The sequence below is a fragment of the Enhydra lutris genome, unplaced genomic scaffold (genome assembly GCF_002288905.1).
Source record: "Enhydra lutris kenyoni isolate GAN:26980312 unplaced genomic scaffold, ASM228890v2 scaffoldscaffold2, whole genome shotgun sequence".
Classification (NCBI taxonomy): domain Eukaryota; kingdom Metazoa; phylum Chordata; class Mammalia; order Carnivora; family Mustelidae; genus Enhydra; species Enhydra lutris.
Genome location: NW_019154086.1, coordinates 36,608,150 through 36,624,390, shown reverse-complemented (window position 1 = coordinate 36,624,390; position 16,241 = coordinate 36,608,150). Strand labels below are relative to the sequence as shown.

Here is a 16,241-nt window from a genome sequence, read left to right as displayed (position 1 = left end):
TTTTTCCCTCCATTAATTATTTTAGGGGCTCTATGATATAAGCTGTTTTAAAAGAAAATAAAAAGTTCTAGAGGGTCAAAAATGATCCAGATTATGTGTTGATACCAGTAGTCCTAGCAATTAAGTATTTCGGAAGAAACCTATATTTATCCACTTTGAAGAGGGTCATCAGGGGAAATTAAAAATTTAGTACTTCAGGCTCATTAAGGGTTAGAGTGGAGTAATTACGTAGCTGGTAACAACTGCCACAGTCGCCACTTGAACATTAAGATATATTACTTCTCAAGACTTATTGGCCCTCTTCAAGGAGCGTCACAATTTGTAAATGTCATCTGCTTAGAGAATAAGTTCTGCTGATCCATTATTTTAGATTTGGCGTGCTTTTCTGCAAACTGTGTGTTTTCAGAAAAGGTAAGACCTTGATAATAATCTTAAAGAGATGCGGACTCTATAAGGCATCTCCCCTTGGAATGAAGCAATACTTCCTGTCCTGAGCAGGGAGCCTTTCATACAATGCCCAAAAGCGATGAATTTAAAGATCTCTGTACTATGTTTGTTTTGTTTGCTGATAATTATGAGGCTAGTCTAATTTTCTAATCTTGCAGGTTGGGAAATAATGAAAATGTTTGGGAGATAGCAAATTGAGCCTGGTGTGTGCCATTCTTCATCATGAACATTGTAAGGAGTTTAGTATCAGTGACTCCATCTCTCTGTTCCAGGCCATGCTTCCTGCTTGTATAGCAATATAGTGACGCGTTAATTTCAAAAGACCATGTAGTCAGATCCACTCTGAAACTAAGTGGAAGAGATAATAGTATTTGTTTTCTCTTGAGTTTTTTATTTTGTTTTGTTTGCTTTTTTTTTTTTTAATCTGAACAGAACAATTATTGCCTAAGGCAATCTCTTGATCTCTGACCCAAAGCCTATTCACTTATGTTTTAGATAGGATTCTAGTAACTTAGGTAATATTACCATTATATAGAAACATGAAAACACATAAATTACTTAAGATTATTTTATTGCATGGAAATGCAGTGTCAATAGACACATTAGAACTCTGCCGTACTCTAGTAGAGACCATTGTGGTTAGTTTGAACTCTCATGTCCCCTCTCTTGGAAGCTTTTTAAAAGCAGAGACTGTATCTTTTGTCATCTGTGAATCTCTAATGTCTGCCCATAGGCCGGACACATGGTAAACTTCCAATAAATAACGCTTTACTATTATTAAAATGGGGCGAAATGTGGAATATCAGTTGAAATCTTAGCTCCTGATCCATCCTCTAACCTTCCTTATCCCACCTCCAAGCTTTACAAAAAAATTATAGATATTATAGTTACAAAGTAGACCATACATTTCATTACAAGTTGACACAGTCGTCTCTTTGCAGGGCTCTTTGATTCAAGGAAATGAAATCAACATTGTGTATAGAACACTAGAATCATTTAGCTTGAACTTTTACTGCACAACTACTTGTGATACCGCAGAGATAAAACTATACACCTATACTCTCATCTCAGTCTGATAACTGGGCTGAAAAAATTATCAATTCAGTTAAGTAACAAAATCAGTTGTTTGAAATATTTTATATACTTGGCAACAGTGTTGTTGATTGATTTTTTGTTGTTGTTTTTAATCATTTATTCTGTGATTTTTTTCTCCTCTAAGGCATGAGACTAAAAAAGTGATATCCTTCTGCCTTTGATAAGCATTGTGAATAAAAATCAATAGTCAAATTGACCCACCAAAAGTTGTCTGGGACTTACTATTCAGAAAAAACAACATATAGATAGAGACTCTAACAAGGCTCAGAAACATCCTTTGCATTTATTTTGCGTGTGTATTAAATAGCATAATGAGGTGCTAATTGGTTTGCTTTTTTTTTTTTTTTTTTCTTGGAGTCTCTTTAAGCCAGGATTCTGTTAATAGACAGGCTGTGGGTTCATGAGAGCCAGATTCAGTCACAGGTCATCACCGGACTGCCCCACATGCCCCAAATGGAGACATCTGCTTTAAGGTTGCTAGACCTCTCAAGAAATTTGTATTTAATTTAAACTTTTTTTTTTTTTGCTTTGCTAATCACCAGTTGCTTCTCTTCAACATTATATTTGCATTCTATTGAAAAATCTATTTTATATTTCATGAAATATTTATTAGATGTATTTATTTGTTGGACACTTTTGTTCAATGATAAAGGGACTTTGTAAGGAGATGGGATCAATATATTAATATTAATAATTCTTACTCCCTTTTGTACACATATAAAATTCATCTAACTATGCTTATTCATTCAGTGCTATTATTAAATGAGTAACCTAAAGGAATGTTTTTAAAGCAATGGTGTAAATATACTAATACTGATCATTTGAACTCCCCTTTATATACATATATTTGCATATTCTATAACTATAAATAAGACTGCAAGTATATAAATCTAGTTCTATGATTGGCTTTTTTTTTTTCTTTCCTTCTTTCTGATCAGTATCATTCAACACCTTTTACATGGCAGGAAGCTTGTAAAACACAGGGTATGCAAAAGTAATCTCCCCTTTTTTGGTTGCCATGTCTGTTGATGACCCAAACCAAATAATTGCCTTCAACTGTGTTTTCATTTTTAACTTTTCTAATTAGAAATAAATCCCCTTATGTGTTACCTGAGGGAGGAATAGTTTAATAGGAAATCATTTAGTAATCACAGTTCATTAATCATATAGAAAATACTATTTTAATTATCAACTCTTCATTCACAGAAAATGTATGTGTCCTTGAGGAATCTTATTGCCTTTCATACATTGTATTCTATTCCTTAGGAGTTCATTAATTTCAAACTTGTGTTGGCTGTTGCTTTTATACAGATTCCTGTAGATAGAGCTAGCAGTTGAACCTTTTCTTTGATTTGCTTGGTATCCTCTTGAACATATAATTAGCCTCTTAATATAACTCTCTACTTGAATGGGTTGTTGAAGGCTATGGCCAGTGGTGTGCTGGAGCTGGCCCACATAAAGATCTCTTCCCGACTCCAGGTGAAGTGGTGCCATGTTGGCAGCTTGAAATTGGCGGTGGTGGGAGGATTTACATCATAGAAATTGACAGATGCCACAACTCAAGTCCTTCCCCTCCAGAGAGCCACTTAGATACTGAGCAGTGCTCACTGTTCATAGTGGCTTCTCTTCTTTTTTTAATCGATTGACCATGTAGAATAGCCACATAGAATTTTATTTCCAGGTATTTTCTTTCCACATTGTTTGAAATCATCAGAACATCGCTTAATATACCACTTGCTGATGGAGTGAGTGAGCAAGTTTCTTAGCCCTTTAGGACCTACCTTGAGGTTGATGTGAGGTTGAATAAAAAATACATTTATCTCAGGGTGCCTGGGTGGCTCAGTCGGTTAAGCATCTGCCTTCGACTCAGGTCAGGATCTCAGGGTCCTGGGATTGAGCCCCACGTCAGACTCCCTACTCAGCGGGGAGTCCCTCTCCCTCTGCTCCTCCCCCTGCTCCTTTTCTCTCTCATTCACTTTCTCAAATAAACTAAATAAAATCTTAAAAAAAAGAAACATTTATTTCAGTATATTAGCAAAATGTCTGGTGCACAGTGAGCAGTCAAATAGTACTAGCATTTATCTCTCCATACCTTAATTAATAGGTATTAATTAGGTATTAATTAATAGGTATTTATTGATCCCTTACTAAGTACTTAGCATTTTGTTGAGTCCAGTGGGTCACTGACTGAGGCCCAGTGCCTATAACATTGAGTGTTAGTGATAATGCCCTGTTGCGAGGAAGCTCTCTTGCTGTTCCAGCATAAAGTCTTTCGTCCTTTCTGTCTTTCTTCTTACAACTTTTTTTCCTTCCCTAAAATAGTTTTGCAAACTTTTTTCATATTTAGATTTAGTTTAGATATTAGCTCTACTAGGAAGCTTCTCCATACCCCAGCCCTAACCATGTTATTGTCTTGTCTCTTTGTGTCTGTATTGTGTCCCATTCATATCTCTGTAACTGTCTTTGGCACATAAATCATAATTACGTACCTCCCTCTGTCCCTCTCACCACCTTTGTGTTCTGTTTAGTGGAATACTTGATAAGTAGTAGGCCCATTAGAAACATATGTTGAACAGTTGTTGATTGAAAGACTAGGACATAGATTTTGCTCATAAAGACCTTATCATTTGATTGAATTGATGATACATACACAAGTGACATGAAGGTGAACAAGAAAGCATTTTAATAATGATATCTATATTTTCAGATTTTTTAAGTTTGTAATTTATTTCCATATATATATATATATATATATATATATATATATATATGTTTGAAGTAGGTTAACTCAGTCTTTTTTCTGTTACATATAGAGATATTTATGTTCACAGATACGAATGAATTGAATTAGGTCAGCCAGATCAAATTGTAAAAAGTAAAGTCTAGCTTGTCAACTAGGCTTTGTGACTCTGGGTCGGAAATATAGCAAAGTTTGGTTATTCTTCCAGGCAGTAACTCATTCTCTTTTGCTTTCTGTTTATGGTTCTTTTTTTTTTTAAAGCTTTAAAAAATTATTATGGCAATTTTTAAACATGTACAAAATTAGAGAAAATATAGTGCTAATTTTGATATATGAATTAGCATTTTGTATGCTTGTATCCTGTGTGCATCAGTTATCATTTTTCCCATCTTATTTTGTTTATTACCTCAACATACCTTTTATCCCTGATGTGTTTTAAAACTGATCTCAGACATCCTATTAGTATACCTACAAGTTCTTTAGTATGTATCTATAACAGATTAAAACTTGTTTTAAATATAATTCTATTTCTAAATCTATCAAAATTGACAATAATTATATTATATTACTTAGTACCCACTTTTTGTTCAATTTTTCCCTATTGTTACTGCAAGAGCCTTTTTATAGGCGGAGTGATCCCATGAACATCCAAATAGGATTTGCACACTCCATTTGGATATTGTATCTTTTAAGATTCTTCTACACTATGATAATTTCGGCTTTTTTCTCCCCATGCCTTTATTTGTTGAAAAATTCAGTCATTGTCATTAAGAAGATTTGAGGTTCTAAATTTAGCTAATTGTTTCCTTATACAGTGATGTTTACTTTGTTCTTCCATCACCCTGATTTTCTGTAGACTAAAAATTAAACCTAGACTTGAGTTCACTTGTAATGCAATTTATTATTATTATTTATTATCTGGTGAGGATACTTCCTAGATGGTGCTCTGTACTTTTGATTGCATCACACTAAGGGGGCATAATTTCTCTTGTTCCCACTTTTAATGATGCTGAAATCTGTCAATGAGTTCAGGTCAGCCTGGCCAGTCCTATAAAGTTCTTCATCTGACTTGGACCAGTGGTTTCATCTCATTGTTGATCAGTTTATAGTGTCTTTTTTTTTTTTTTTTTTTTTTTTAGGGATTGCAGAATGGTGACTTTTAATTATATCACTGCTCCTGCATTCATTACCTGTAATTCTTCTATAAAGAACTTTTTCCTGGTAACTAATTGGCACCTCCGCAATAAGGTTTATGTTAGAAAGGTGGAGAAAAAAAGCACGAGTTTTATTTTATTTATCAATTTCAGAATCAGACATTAGCTTTTTTCTTAATATAAGACCTAAATATAGTTATAGCTACCTTCAAAGTATTCTAACAAATTTTGATTAAATTTCCCTTGGGGCTTTGCTTTGAATTATTTCACCTAATTTTTTTTTTTTTTTTTTTTATTAAAGCATTTTGAGAATATTACTTCTCATGGTGCCAGGAAATGTCTTGTCCTTCCTTTTTTATTTACTATAATATACCCCTATATGATTGAATTTATCCTCTTAGAAGATATTTATTGAGCATCTTTTTGGGGGGAGTGGGGGAGAGGTGAGCACTGTGCTAGTCCCTGGGGAGGTGGGCATGAGCCCTGTGTTTTTCGTAGAATATATAGTTTGGATTTGTTTTCTACTTATAATGTGATGTAATTAAAAAAAAATAAACACATACATGCATCTGGTTTTGGTTACTGTAACATTCGATGTCCTATATGATGAATATTAACCAAGAATGTTTTAGCTAACTTTAGAGTCCCTGGCCCTAGAGTCTGAAATAGGGGCAATAAGTTAGAGGCTTGAAAGTTATTTGTGCTGCCCAAGGAAAAATGAGATGTCTCCATATAGGGCATTATATGTGACAAACAAGAAGTTTTCGTTTTTGTTATTTGAAAAAGTTAGAAGAGGGAATAATGGGGATTACCCCTAAGACTAAAAGTAAATAGGAAGATCTTATGCTATTTTAACTTAACCAAATATTTAAACGTTATTTGACTTTTATTTTCAGAAAGTGAGGGTGATATTTTAGGGATGTCTTTAGCTCCTGTAATTAAAGTGTGTTTTGTTAGGATTTTTATTTTTTTTTACTTTTTTTTATTTATTTTTATTTTTTTTTTTTAAGATTTTGCTTATTTATTTGACAGAGAGAGACGCAGTGAGAGAGGGGAACACAGGCAGGGGAGTGGGAGAGGGAGAAGCAGGCTTCCTGCTTAGCAGGGAGCCTGATGTGGGGCTTGATCCCAGGACCCAGGGATCATGACCTGAGCTGAAGGTTTGTTAGGATTTTTAAAGGTGTTTTTGGATTTTAGAAAATGTACGATTTCTAAAGCGTTGTGGCCATCTTCTTGTATGAATAGCCAGTGTAAATAGGACTAGTAAGTTACTGCTTTTCCCGTGGGATTCTATGACTAGGAGATAATGAATATAATATTGAATTTGCCAAAAAAATGGACTATGTAAATCTGAGATTATGCTTAACATTTTGTTAGGCATGCAATATTATGTCGTATATTTTAGATATATTTACATAATTATTATAATTCTAAAACTCAGATGTTTTCTCCAGGATAGAAACTCTACTCTTTACTCATGTTCATATAGTATGTAGCTACACAGCTGTTACAATTACTTAAAATTAGAGTAGGAGTCAAATTCTAGACATATAATTAAAATAATTTTTTTCAGTTGAAAATCAGATAGATGAAAAACTTTACATTCTTCTTGTCAGTCTATGCTAATATGTTTTATGATGTTGTGGAAAAGTCCTAGAAAGCGAGAGAATTTTATTTTATTTTTTTAAGAGAATTTTAAAAGAAGTGGCATTATGTTGCTTTGCTAATAGTTATCAGGAAATCTGAAAGGAGACAAAAAGCTAAGCCCTTTAATTGTGGTGTCTGATAACGAAGGATTAGACTGAATTTAGCTTTGAAGATCAACAAATGGACATTTACATTATGTCATTTGAAGGAATAGTTGCATTTTGACTTGAGGAGATAGCTTAATCTGAATGGCATAGAAGTTGACAAAAAAATTTGCTAATATGTAAATATTGACTGTGTTAATCTGTTGAAAACGGAAGGCTAGCATTAAGGATACAGTAGTAAAATTCTAAAAGGAGTTGTTGAAAAGTAAATGTTATGCAACATGAAAAGAATATCAGGGGAAAAACTGACAGAGTAGAATAACAGGAAGATTAGTCATTTCTGCAAGGGAAAAAAAAAGGTGGAGAGAGGGGGAAGAAATATTTTAAACAGGAATGTAGAACTGGAAGTGCCTGTGCTAAGAGACAGATATGAGCTAATTTAGGAGTGAAACTGGGCCTAAAAAAGGAATAATACTGGTCGCATTTAATTATACAACATAAAGTTTATAATAACAACAAACAAAAATAAAAATGGGGAAATTTTCTATTCAGCATTAAGAGAACCCGGTACAAATAAAAGAGTAATGTTAACTCCTTAGCCGAGTTGACTTGGCTTAGGTCAGCCAGCAATGTCAGATGTGTATAAAGAAAATGCGTGTCTTTCAAAACAGACTAATTTTATTGATAAAATTAAAGCCTTCTGGACATTTTAAAATCTGTCTGCTGTTTGGTTTGAAATATTTTCCCTTTACATTTTCTTATCTGACAACTGAAGGAGTAGCAGTCTCCAAATAGTTGAAGAATTATTTCTATAAATCCTCAAAGATAGGGGCACCTGGATGGTTCAGTCATTAAGCCTCTGCCTTGGGCTCAGGTCATGATTCCAGGGTCCTGACATCAAGTCCTACATCATGCTCTCTGCTCCGTGGTAAAGCCTGCTTCTCCCTCTCCCACTCCCCCTGCTTATGTTGCCTCTTGCTGTCTCTCTCTCTGTCAAATAAATAAAATCGTTTAAAAAAAAAATCCTCAAAGATATAAATTATGACTCTCTGTACATCTTAAAAGGTATGTATAACAATCCCTATAACAAAAACCAAGAAAGTATACTTTGTAAATATCACGGTTTTGTGTCTGTGTGTGTATGTGTGTGTGTGTAATCCCACTAGTCCCTAGTTTCTACCCAAGGTATCAGGGACATTCTGATTTTGCTGGACAGATTTTCCAACCTCTCTGAATGTTCTTATCTGTCAAATGGGAACAGTAATATACCTGCCTTGAAGTTGAGCAATGAGGATTAACTGAACTAGTAGATGTAGCCATATACCTGACATGGAGGTGGCATTTGCCCTTTTAATTTATAATCTTGTACCCAGACATGAATCAGAGGCTTGTATGATGCATTTCTACCTAATACATGGGAAGATGGATGGTTGCAGTACAAGCTCTTACTTATACCTTGACAACTTAAACAGCGGTTTGATAGGTTACGTACGTATCCATAGTTGACAAATACAAAAGGATTACTTCTCTTGGCCATTGCTCAGTAACTCCAATAAACAATAAATTACATAAAATGTATTAAAATAAAGTAGATATGTCTAGTGTTATATAAGCATGATATCAGGACAAAATCCGCTTATTCTCCTATCAGGAAAAAAATGTTAATATTATTTAAATGCAGAAAATGGTTTATCTATATTGAAATAATGATAACAAATCAATCCAATTTAGAAACTCAAGACTTCTATTATTTTGTGTAACTATGTAATATATCATTCTGTATCATTGAATTAATAGAAATATATATATGATCAGGTAAGCGTTTCCTGTTGATTTTATTGACAAATTGCTATTTTTTTTGTGGCTCATGTGCACATAACTTGCTGAGATGTATTCTAACTTCAGCACAAAATTTGGTGTTACGTTAACACAAAATACTTCTAAAAAAATCTTTCTCTTTCCCCTCTCATTTCTTTCTTTCTCTCTCCTTCTTTCTACCTTTACCCTTACAAACACAAGCACTTTACACACACACACACACACACACACACACACACACACACACACACACACACACACACAGTCCCTGTGCTTAACTGCTTAACTGGATAGGAAATGTTTATTTTCCAGACTATAGAAAACAAACGTTATCTTGAACACTGAAAGTCCCTTCCTTTTCCTGGTTTGGAAACACTAAGTTATACTGAGTTGCTTGTAGATTTTCTTTAGCTAGCGTTTAGGTTTCTTTAAAGCATAAAGTTGTGAGGACAAAATGACTCAGGAATTTGTAATGCACAATTAGAGCTTTTCACTTTTAGGTCACCAGTTTATACTTGACTGACTTGATATTAGTTAAGGATTGGTAATAATGCGTTGTTTAGTTTCAGAAGAATGTGAGTAGCTCTCAGCAACCATACCTGTTTTAATCTAAGTATGGCCTAGAGTTGGTGCTTATTAATATGTTTCTTTCCAGATAAAGCCAAGTTCAAGGAATTAAATAAGAGAGTATACCCAGTAAGAGTTGATGAGTAAGAAGCAGCTTATGTATTAATCTACAAATATGACTTCTGTTGTTTTCTATCTTTCTGAACGTTAAGTCTCAAAATGACCCAAACTTGTATTTCTATGTTTTTAATTACATTGTCATTAACATCAGCAAGAAATAATAATTGTAGCTATGGTAGATAACTTGAACAGTCAGAAAAAAATATATGTTCATATATGTATATATTTATATTCAGATGACTGCATAAAGGCGTCCTGATCTTTCTAGCCTATTACTTAATAATGCCAAGGTCATAGAGATCCTTTGTTATGCTCTATCTTATATAAAAGCCTATGAGGTTACTTTGTTTTTTTAACTCGAAAGATGTCAGCATGTGTGTGTGTGTTTTTTAAAAGAACTTTTGAATAACTTTTGTGTTAATTTGGTGTTAACATCAAAGACAGATAAATTTAAATCTTGTTGTCAGCCAAAGAGTGAATCAAGCTTATGTGGGTACAGTGTGTAATGTCACCGCTCAAGGAATTCTGCAGAGAAGATAATTGTCTAGAAATCACGTAAAGAATTGTCATCTTACTTCTTTGGAAACTCTTGATTTTATAAATAATGGAGAGTAAATAGGTTAGTATGTATCCTTTGAGCTGTGCCACATGGGCACCAAAATTTCTTCTTGCTAAAGGCCACCAAATGGTTGCCTTTCTTATAGCTTGTGACTAAATTCTGAAAGAATTTAGTGAATGGTGAATTTAGAATTTAGTTATGGTGAAGATACCTTCACCATAACTGTATTTGCTCTCTGAAGTTTTCATGGTTTCTTGTTTTAATTTCTATTAGGTTAAAGCCAAAAAAGCTGAAGCTAGCCAAACTTAGTCCAGAGAGTTAGTCTTGCTGCCAAATTAAAGAAATAGGTTGGTTTCCGTATTCTTCCTTGGTTTTCCAGTCTTACGTTTGTGACCGTAGGCGCTTGATTTGAGCTAAGATGACCCAGGTGACTTTGTGTCCTCAAGCGCTAATTTAAAGAAGGTCATTTCAGCTGCTGAATATTCAAGGAGGTGTCCCGGTCCAGGGTTGCTTCAGCCTGTATCTCAAGGGATGATCCTCAGATTTCTGAGGCTTCCTCTAATCTCACAATTATTGTCTTGGTCCTGCACATAATTAAATGTATAATTAAACGATGGGAATGAAATAGAAATATGGCTGCCAGCAATGGTAATCCCCTAAACAGAATGACCAGTACTGTGGTGATAATAATGTTACTGTCCTGTTAGTGCGTCTGAAGACATGATACACTCGAGACACATGTGAAAACCGAAATTGTCCTTGACTTTTTTAAAATCTGAGAATCACATGAAACATTTAATTCCTTAAATTAAAGTTAGTAAACATCATTAAGAGAAATGGATGTAGACTTGTGTATTATATAAATGGATGTACTTTATGCATATTAAATTTTTGGGAAGAGACAGGAATAACACCCTCTTCCCACCAGGGTTCCAGCCAGACCTGACATTCCTTACTCCCTTTCTTTAAGTGTAACACACCATCAGCTTTCAAGAGGCAGTGGAGGACAGGGGTAGGCATAAAACCATGACTTCAGGAGCTGCCTTTCCTGGATCCAGAGCTAACACTCACTCCTTAGTAGCTGTGTGACCGTTGACAACTCCCTTGATGCTCTGTGCCTCTGATTCCTCCAATATACCCCGCTAAATGGGAGTCTATCTGCCCTGTTGGGGTGTTGTGAACCTTATAACACATGCATGTCAAGAACTTACGGAATTTCTATGGCACACAATATGTACGATATACATGTTAGCTATTATTAAATCTTAATTTATGTGAACACTTTCTAATGTCTATCTTGTTAAAGGCAATATACAAAGCAATGAAAACCAAAACTCATGTGACAGTTGTAGCAGAATGTTGAAGAGCTCCAGTTCTGACCTGGACAACCTGGGTCCATGTCGGTTGCGAGCTCTGTGACTTAGAAATTGTGATGGAACCTGACTACACCTCAGTATCCTCATTTGCAAAATAAGGTAGTGATAATATCTGATCTGGGGTTGCCGTGAAGATTAAATGGGATAACGCATTTAAAGCACTAAGAACAGTGCCTGGCACTTCGTGAGCATTCAGTCAGTGTCAGTGATTGTTCCTGTTATTACTTTGATGATGAAGTGAACATGAAAAGTATTAATATACAAGAAATATTATATACTAAGATTCTGTGTATGTAGGGTTTCCATTTTGCTAATGAGAATTGGTATTCTCTGCTAGGCAAGGAACAATGTTCCTGTGCTCCGGTATTTATGAATCTTTACAGTTATTCTCTAATAAGTAAATAGTATTTACATATTAGGAAAATAGTAATCTGCATTATACTCATCCTTGATTGAGCTATTTAAATTCGTTTTGAGCTATTTAAATTTATTTTTATTTATTTATTTATTTTTAAGATTTTATTTATTTATTTGACACAGAGAAAGAGATCACAGGCGGGCAGACAGGCAGGCAGGGGGTGGGGGAGCAGGCTCCCTGCTGAGCAGAGAGCCCGATGCGGGCTCGATCTCAGCACCCTGAGACCATGACCTGAGCCAAAGGCAGAGGCTTAACGCACTGAGCCGCCCAGGTGCCCCTTGAGCTACTTAAATTTTTAAAAAATCTCTAGATACTGTTCATATCTATAGGATTTTAGGTCTGGATAAATCAGTTCAGTAAAGAAAATGCTTTGTTAATGATGTTACCTGCCCACTCTGTTGTGCAGCTGTATTCTAGCCACTCATTAAGTTGAACAGTGCTGGAAGGAAAAGCAACTCATCAATAACATCAAAATGGGAATAGAATATAATAGCAAAGAAGTCATTGTTCCTTCTGTAAAATAAAGATCGTAAGACCCGATATTTCCCCATCTGTTGGGAGTGTTGTAAAGATTATGAAAACAGTGTTTGCCAAAAGTGACTCTGTGCCAGGAAGGCAGATAGAACATTAGGAAAGAAGTGACCAATATTGCATGATGGCATTTATTTTATATGGTAACATCCTTTCTTTCATTAACAGGAAATTTTAGAGCAATCCACCTGCTTATTAGGAGTAAGGAGTGCGAATGAATTCTTAAGAGGGTTCATCAAGGCTACCTTTTAATAAAGTAAACCTTTAAGAACATGTTTTCCATAGAATTAGAAGCTTAGAATTTCATAGTGACAGTATACTTATCACCTTGTTTGGGGAGCAGATTTTAAGCATGATCACAGGAAAACACCTGTTTTGACACTCTGGGAAAGGTGCAAACATACGGGTAAACTCTGTCTAGGTATAGAATAAACAAGAGTGCTTTGGCTAGCATCCTGCAAGGAGTTGGGTCTAAATGGTCTGCTCCAGCTTCTGCTGCTGCTGCTGCTGCTAATACTGCTGGGAAGGAAAAGTGGCTGACCTGGCATATCCTTTACTCTTGGTGCTGCAGCAGTCACTCAGGAAGTGTTGTTTAAGGGGAACCTTCTGGATCCTTTTCATGGCACCATGGCAAGAAGAAGCCGTATCTTATCTATTGAAGATAAAGCATGGAGTTGGCTAATGGATGCTGGTGAGTGAATAAGGCAAATGGGGAGCCAGTTCACAAAGGTATCTTCTGGGAAGGGCTGATCTCTCCAGGACTGACATGGCGCCCACTGGAAAATGGCCTCTGATAATCTGAACATCAAAATGTCATTTTGGAGGGGAGTCACACTTTCCATACTTGTGACCTGATCTGTGATCTTATATATATTTTCCATAAATGAAGTTCATATGCATTCCCAGCTTACAACTTGAAGATACTAATCCTGAAGGTTGTTAAGATGCCTCAATCCATGGAACACAGCTTCCATTGTAATTTCCACTATTTCTTACTCTTGTTTTTCATTTGATCCACAATGATCTAAAAAAAATAAAAAACTTTTTAGTATATGAAAGCAATTTTTCCTCCTTTCCATTCTAAATGAGCATCTCCTTTTTTAAACAGCAATAGAGTATAGAATTTTAACTTAAACTATTTAGTATGCATAATTCTTGCCAGGAATATTCTTTTCAATTTAAGATAATTATGTAAGCAGATTAGTAAGATATTGGATATATTAGTCAGATAGTTGCATAGGATGGATCTTTGACATTGCTAATATATTTATGTACCAATTCAAGGTAGTTTCCTTGAGCAAGTTTCTCGGTCAGTAAAATGAGTAATTTGAATGAGCTATCTCATCTTTTCTTACTCTAAAATTTTATTTTCCCATTTTGACAAAGCCTACTGTATGACTTAAAAAATATATATGTGTATCTTCCCTCATAATTTAGAACACACATGAATATTGCCAATTAATAGTTCAGCTGTGTCTTTCATTAAAAGATTAGAAGATATATACATATAGACATAAGATATAGACATAATAAGTTTTCTACAAAGTTGTAGACCAAATTTTCCTAGATAATCTCTGTTTAATAGGTATTGTATAAAAAAGGTAGACAATCAAGTTTAGGAATTTATGACAGCATGACAATCTGTGCAGGAAGATAACTGTTGAACTTTTAAGAAATTTATTTGACCACACCCCCCATCCCTGTACACACACACTTTTTTGAGGCGTGCCTTCTCACCTGTGGTAGCACCATTCAGCCAATGAGTTGTTATTGAGCACCTGCTATGTTTTCAGGCTAAGTACAGGGATATGATTGTTTGCACATTTGTCAAAAATTTCTCCCCTTGTGCTGCTTAACAACAGGGAAACACAAATTTAGATTATATGGTCTTATTACTTTAGTAGGCTTGTTAAGTAGCAGTCGAATGTATATTTTTAAACAGACAGTAAAGATTTTTTTGTTTCCACTGAAAATAATCCTGAGACAGCATATATTCTAAAGAGCTCTCTAAATGCATACATGCTGCTGTGTCACATTTGGTGACATTTACTCACTTTTTGGTACTCTTCCACATTGCTTTAGTTTTTGTTGGTTTGATTGTTGAAACTGATGTTTGTGAGTGGGACTGACAGCATAGGTCAAAAAACAGACTGTAATTGGTTTTCTATATTTTATTTGAAATCAGACTATTAGTTTTTTGTTTTGTTTTTTTTTTTAAGTCCAAACTTCCATTTGGTTTCTACCATAGGGGCTCACTCAGTCTTTCCTTATCCAAACCTATCATATTGAAATGACTGTGTTTGAAAATACTAAGTTTTAGTTCAACATCTAAACTTAGGTACTCTTTATACAATAAAATTATTTCTAAAGGGAAATTCAGATTCAACACCCCCTTCCCTTATCAATTCTTAGTTCTCTCAAATTTAAAGTACTAGCTACCTGGGAAGTGCTTACTATTACGTTGTGTAAGGGCTATTCCATTTTATAAAAGTGGTGGGCCCTTCGTGCCTTATGGGGCATAAGTAAATTTGCCCAACAAGAACTGCTTTGATTGTCATTTATTAACTGTATGTCTGTATCACTTTTATCTATATGGTGAGGGATGGGAATCCACCTTTCCTAGCACAAGCTGATTTCAGCTTTTTGATACCAAGTAAAGATTATTATTCATATTTTAGGTAACTTGGATTTAAAAACATTTGTAACCAAATACCTTGAAGGTAAGAATCGCACACACAGAGCTGCCATCAACCAGCAGATTTTCTTCTCATTTAACTATGAAGCAAGCATAAGACAGCACCCATGGTTAATTTGTTTCTAGTCTTGAAAAAAAAGAAAAAGAAAATGATAATTCCCAAGTAAAGCTGATTTTTTTTTTTTTTGGGGCACATATTAGGAATTATTAAAGTTCTGTCAGAATTTATATTTCCTTTTTGGCTTCATTTTATCCAGCTCCTTAAAGCAAAATTGCCTTAGGGTCTGTCTCTTGTACCTGTTGTATAGTTAATACTCAGTGGGCTCCTCCAGGTGAGTTCCTGAGGGCTTGTGAGTCTCTGAGCTGTGAACGGTGGTTAACATGCTACAAAGAACTCTCTGGAAAACATGGTATTACGAAGTCCAGTTTCAGGAGAGTCTTAGCTGTTTAGCTGACTGTACATTAACACCTAGTACGTTAGTTCCATTTATCCTGTCTTCCTCCTGTTTTCTTCTTGCCTTTTCTTCTTTGTCTTCCTCTTCTAATTTCAGAATGCTCTTTGTCCACCTGCTTCTTTTTCCTCATATTCTTTTTTTCTTATCTGATTGAATTCCTCAGTCTTCCCAATCTGATCCGAATAGAAAGAGATGTATTTGATAAAGTATTCATTGTTCTTATTGAAAAAGGAATTTTCATTTCTCAAGTTAGAAATCAGCTCAGTTTAACACTTCTATTACATTTTCTCCTCCAATAATGGACAACTTTACCTTTTAATTTCTCTTGCCTTGTGGATTAGCACCCTGTGGTTTTCTATATTTGTAAATTTTCTTAATATGAATGTGATGGTGACAGGATTTAGGCATTTTTATGTCACGTGTTAGATTTTTAAGCTTAAATACAGTAGGCCTACTGTAATATGTCTTCCTTACTTTTCTTTCTAGAACTAGAGCTCCGTATCCCTCCCCCAACT

The 16,241-nt window shown here is 34.9% G+C and overlaps 1 protein-coding gene across 6 annotated transcripts in view; it reads left to right on the top strand.

Annotated features, from left to right (window-relative positions):
* The window catches only part of LOC111147112 (muscleblind like splicing regulator 1), a 206,504-nt gene that overhangs the window by 54,276 nt on the left and 135,987 nt on the right, over positions 1–16,241 (top strand). Inside the window, exon 1 of one of the 6 annotated variants that reach the window (XM_022503049.1) lies at positions 12,732–13,267. The exons of the other annotated variants lie outside the window; for them this stretch is intronic. Coding sequence (XP_022358757.1) covers positions 13,262–13,267 — 6 coding nt within the window. The 5' untranslated portion in view covers positions 12,732–13,261. Of the gene's footprint in view, positions 1–12,731; positions 13,268–16,241 lie in introns of those variants that run through there. 6 annotated transcript variants of the gene reach the window in all.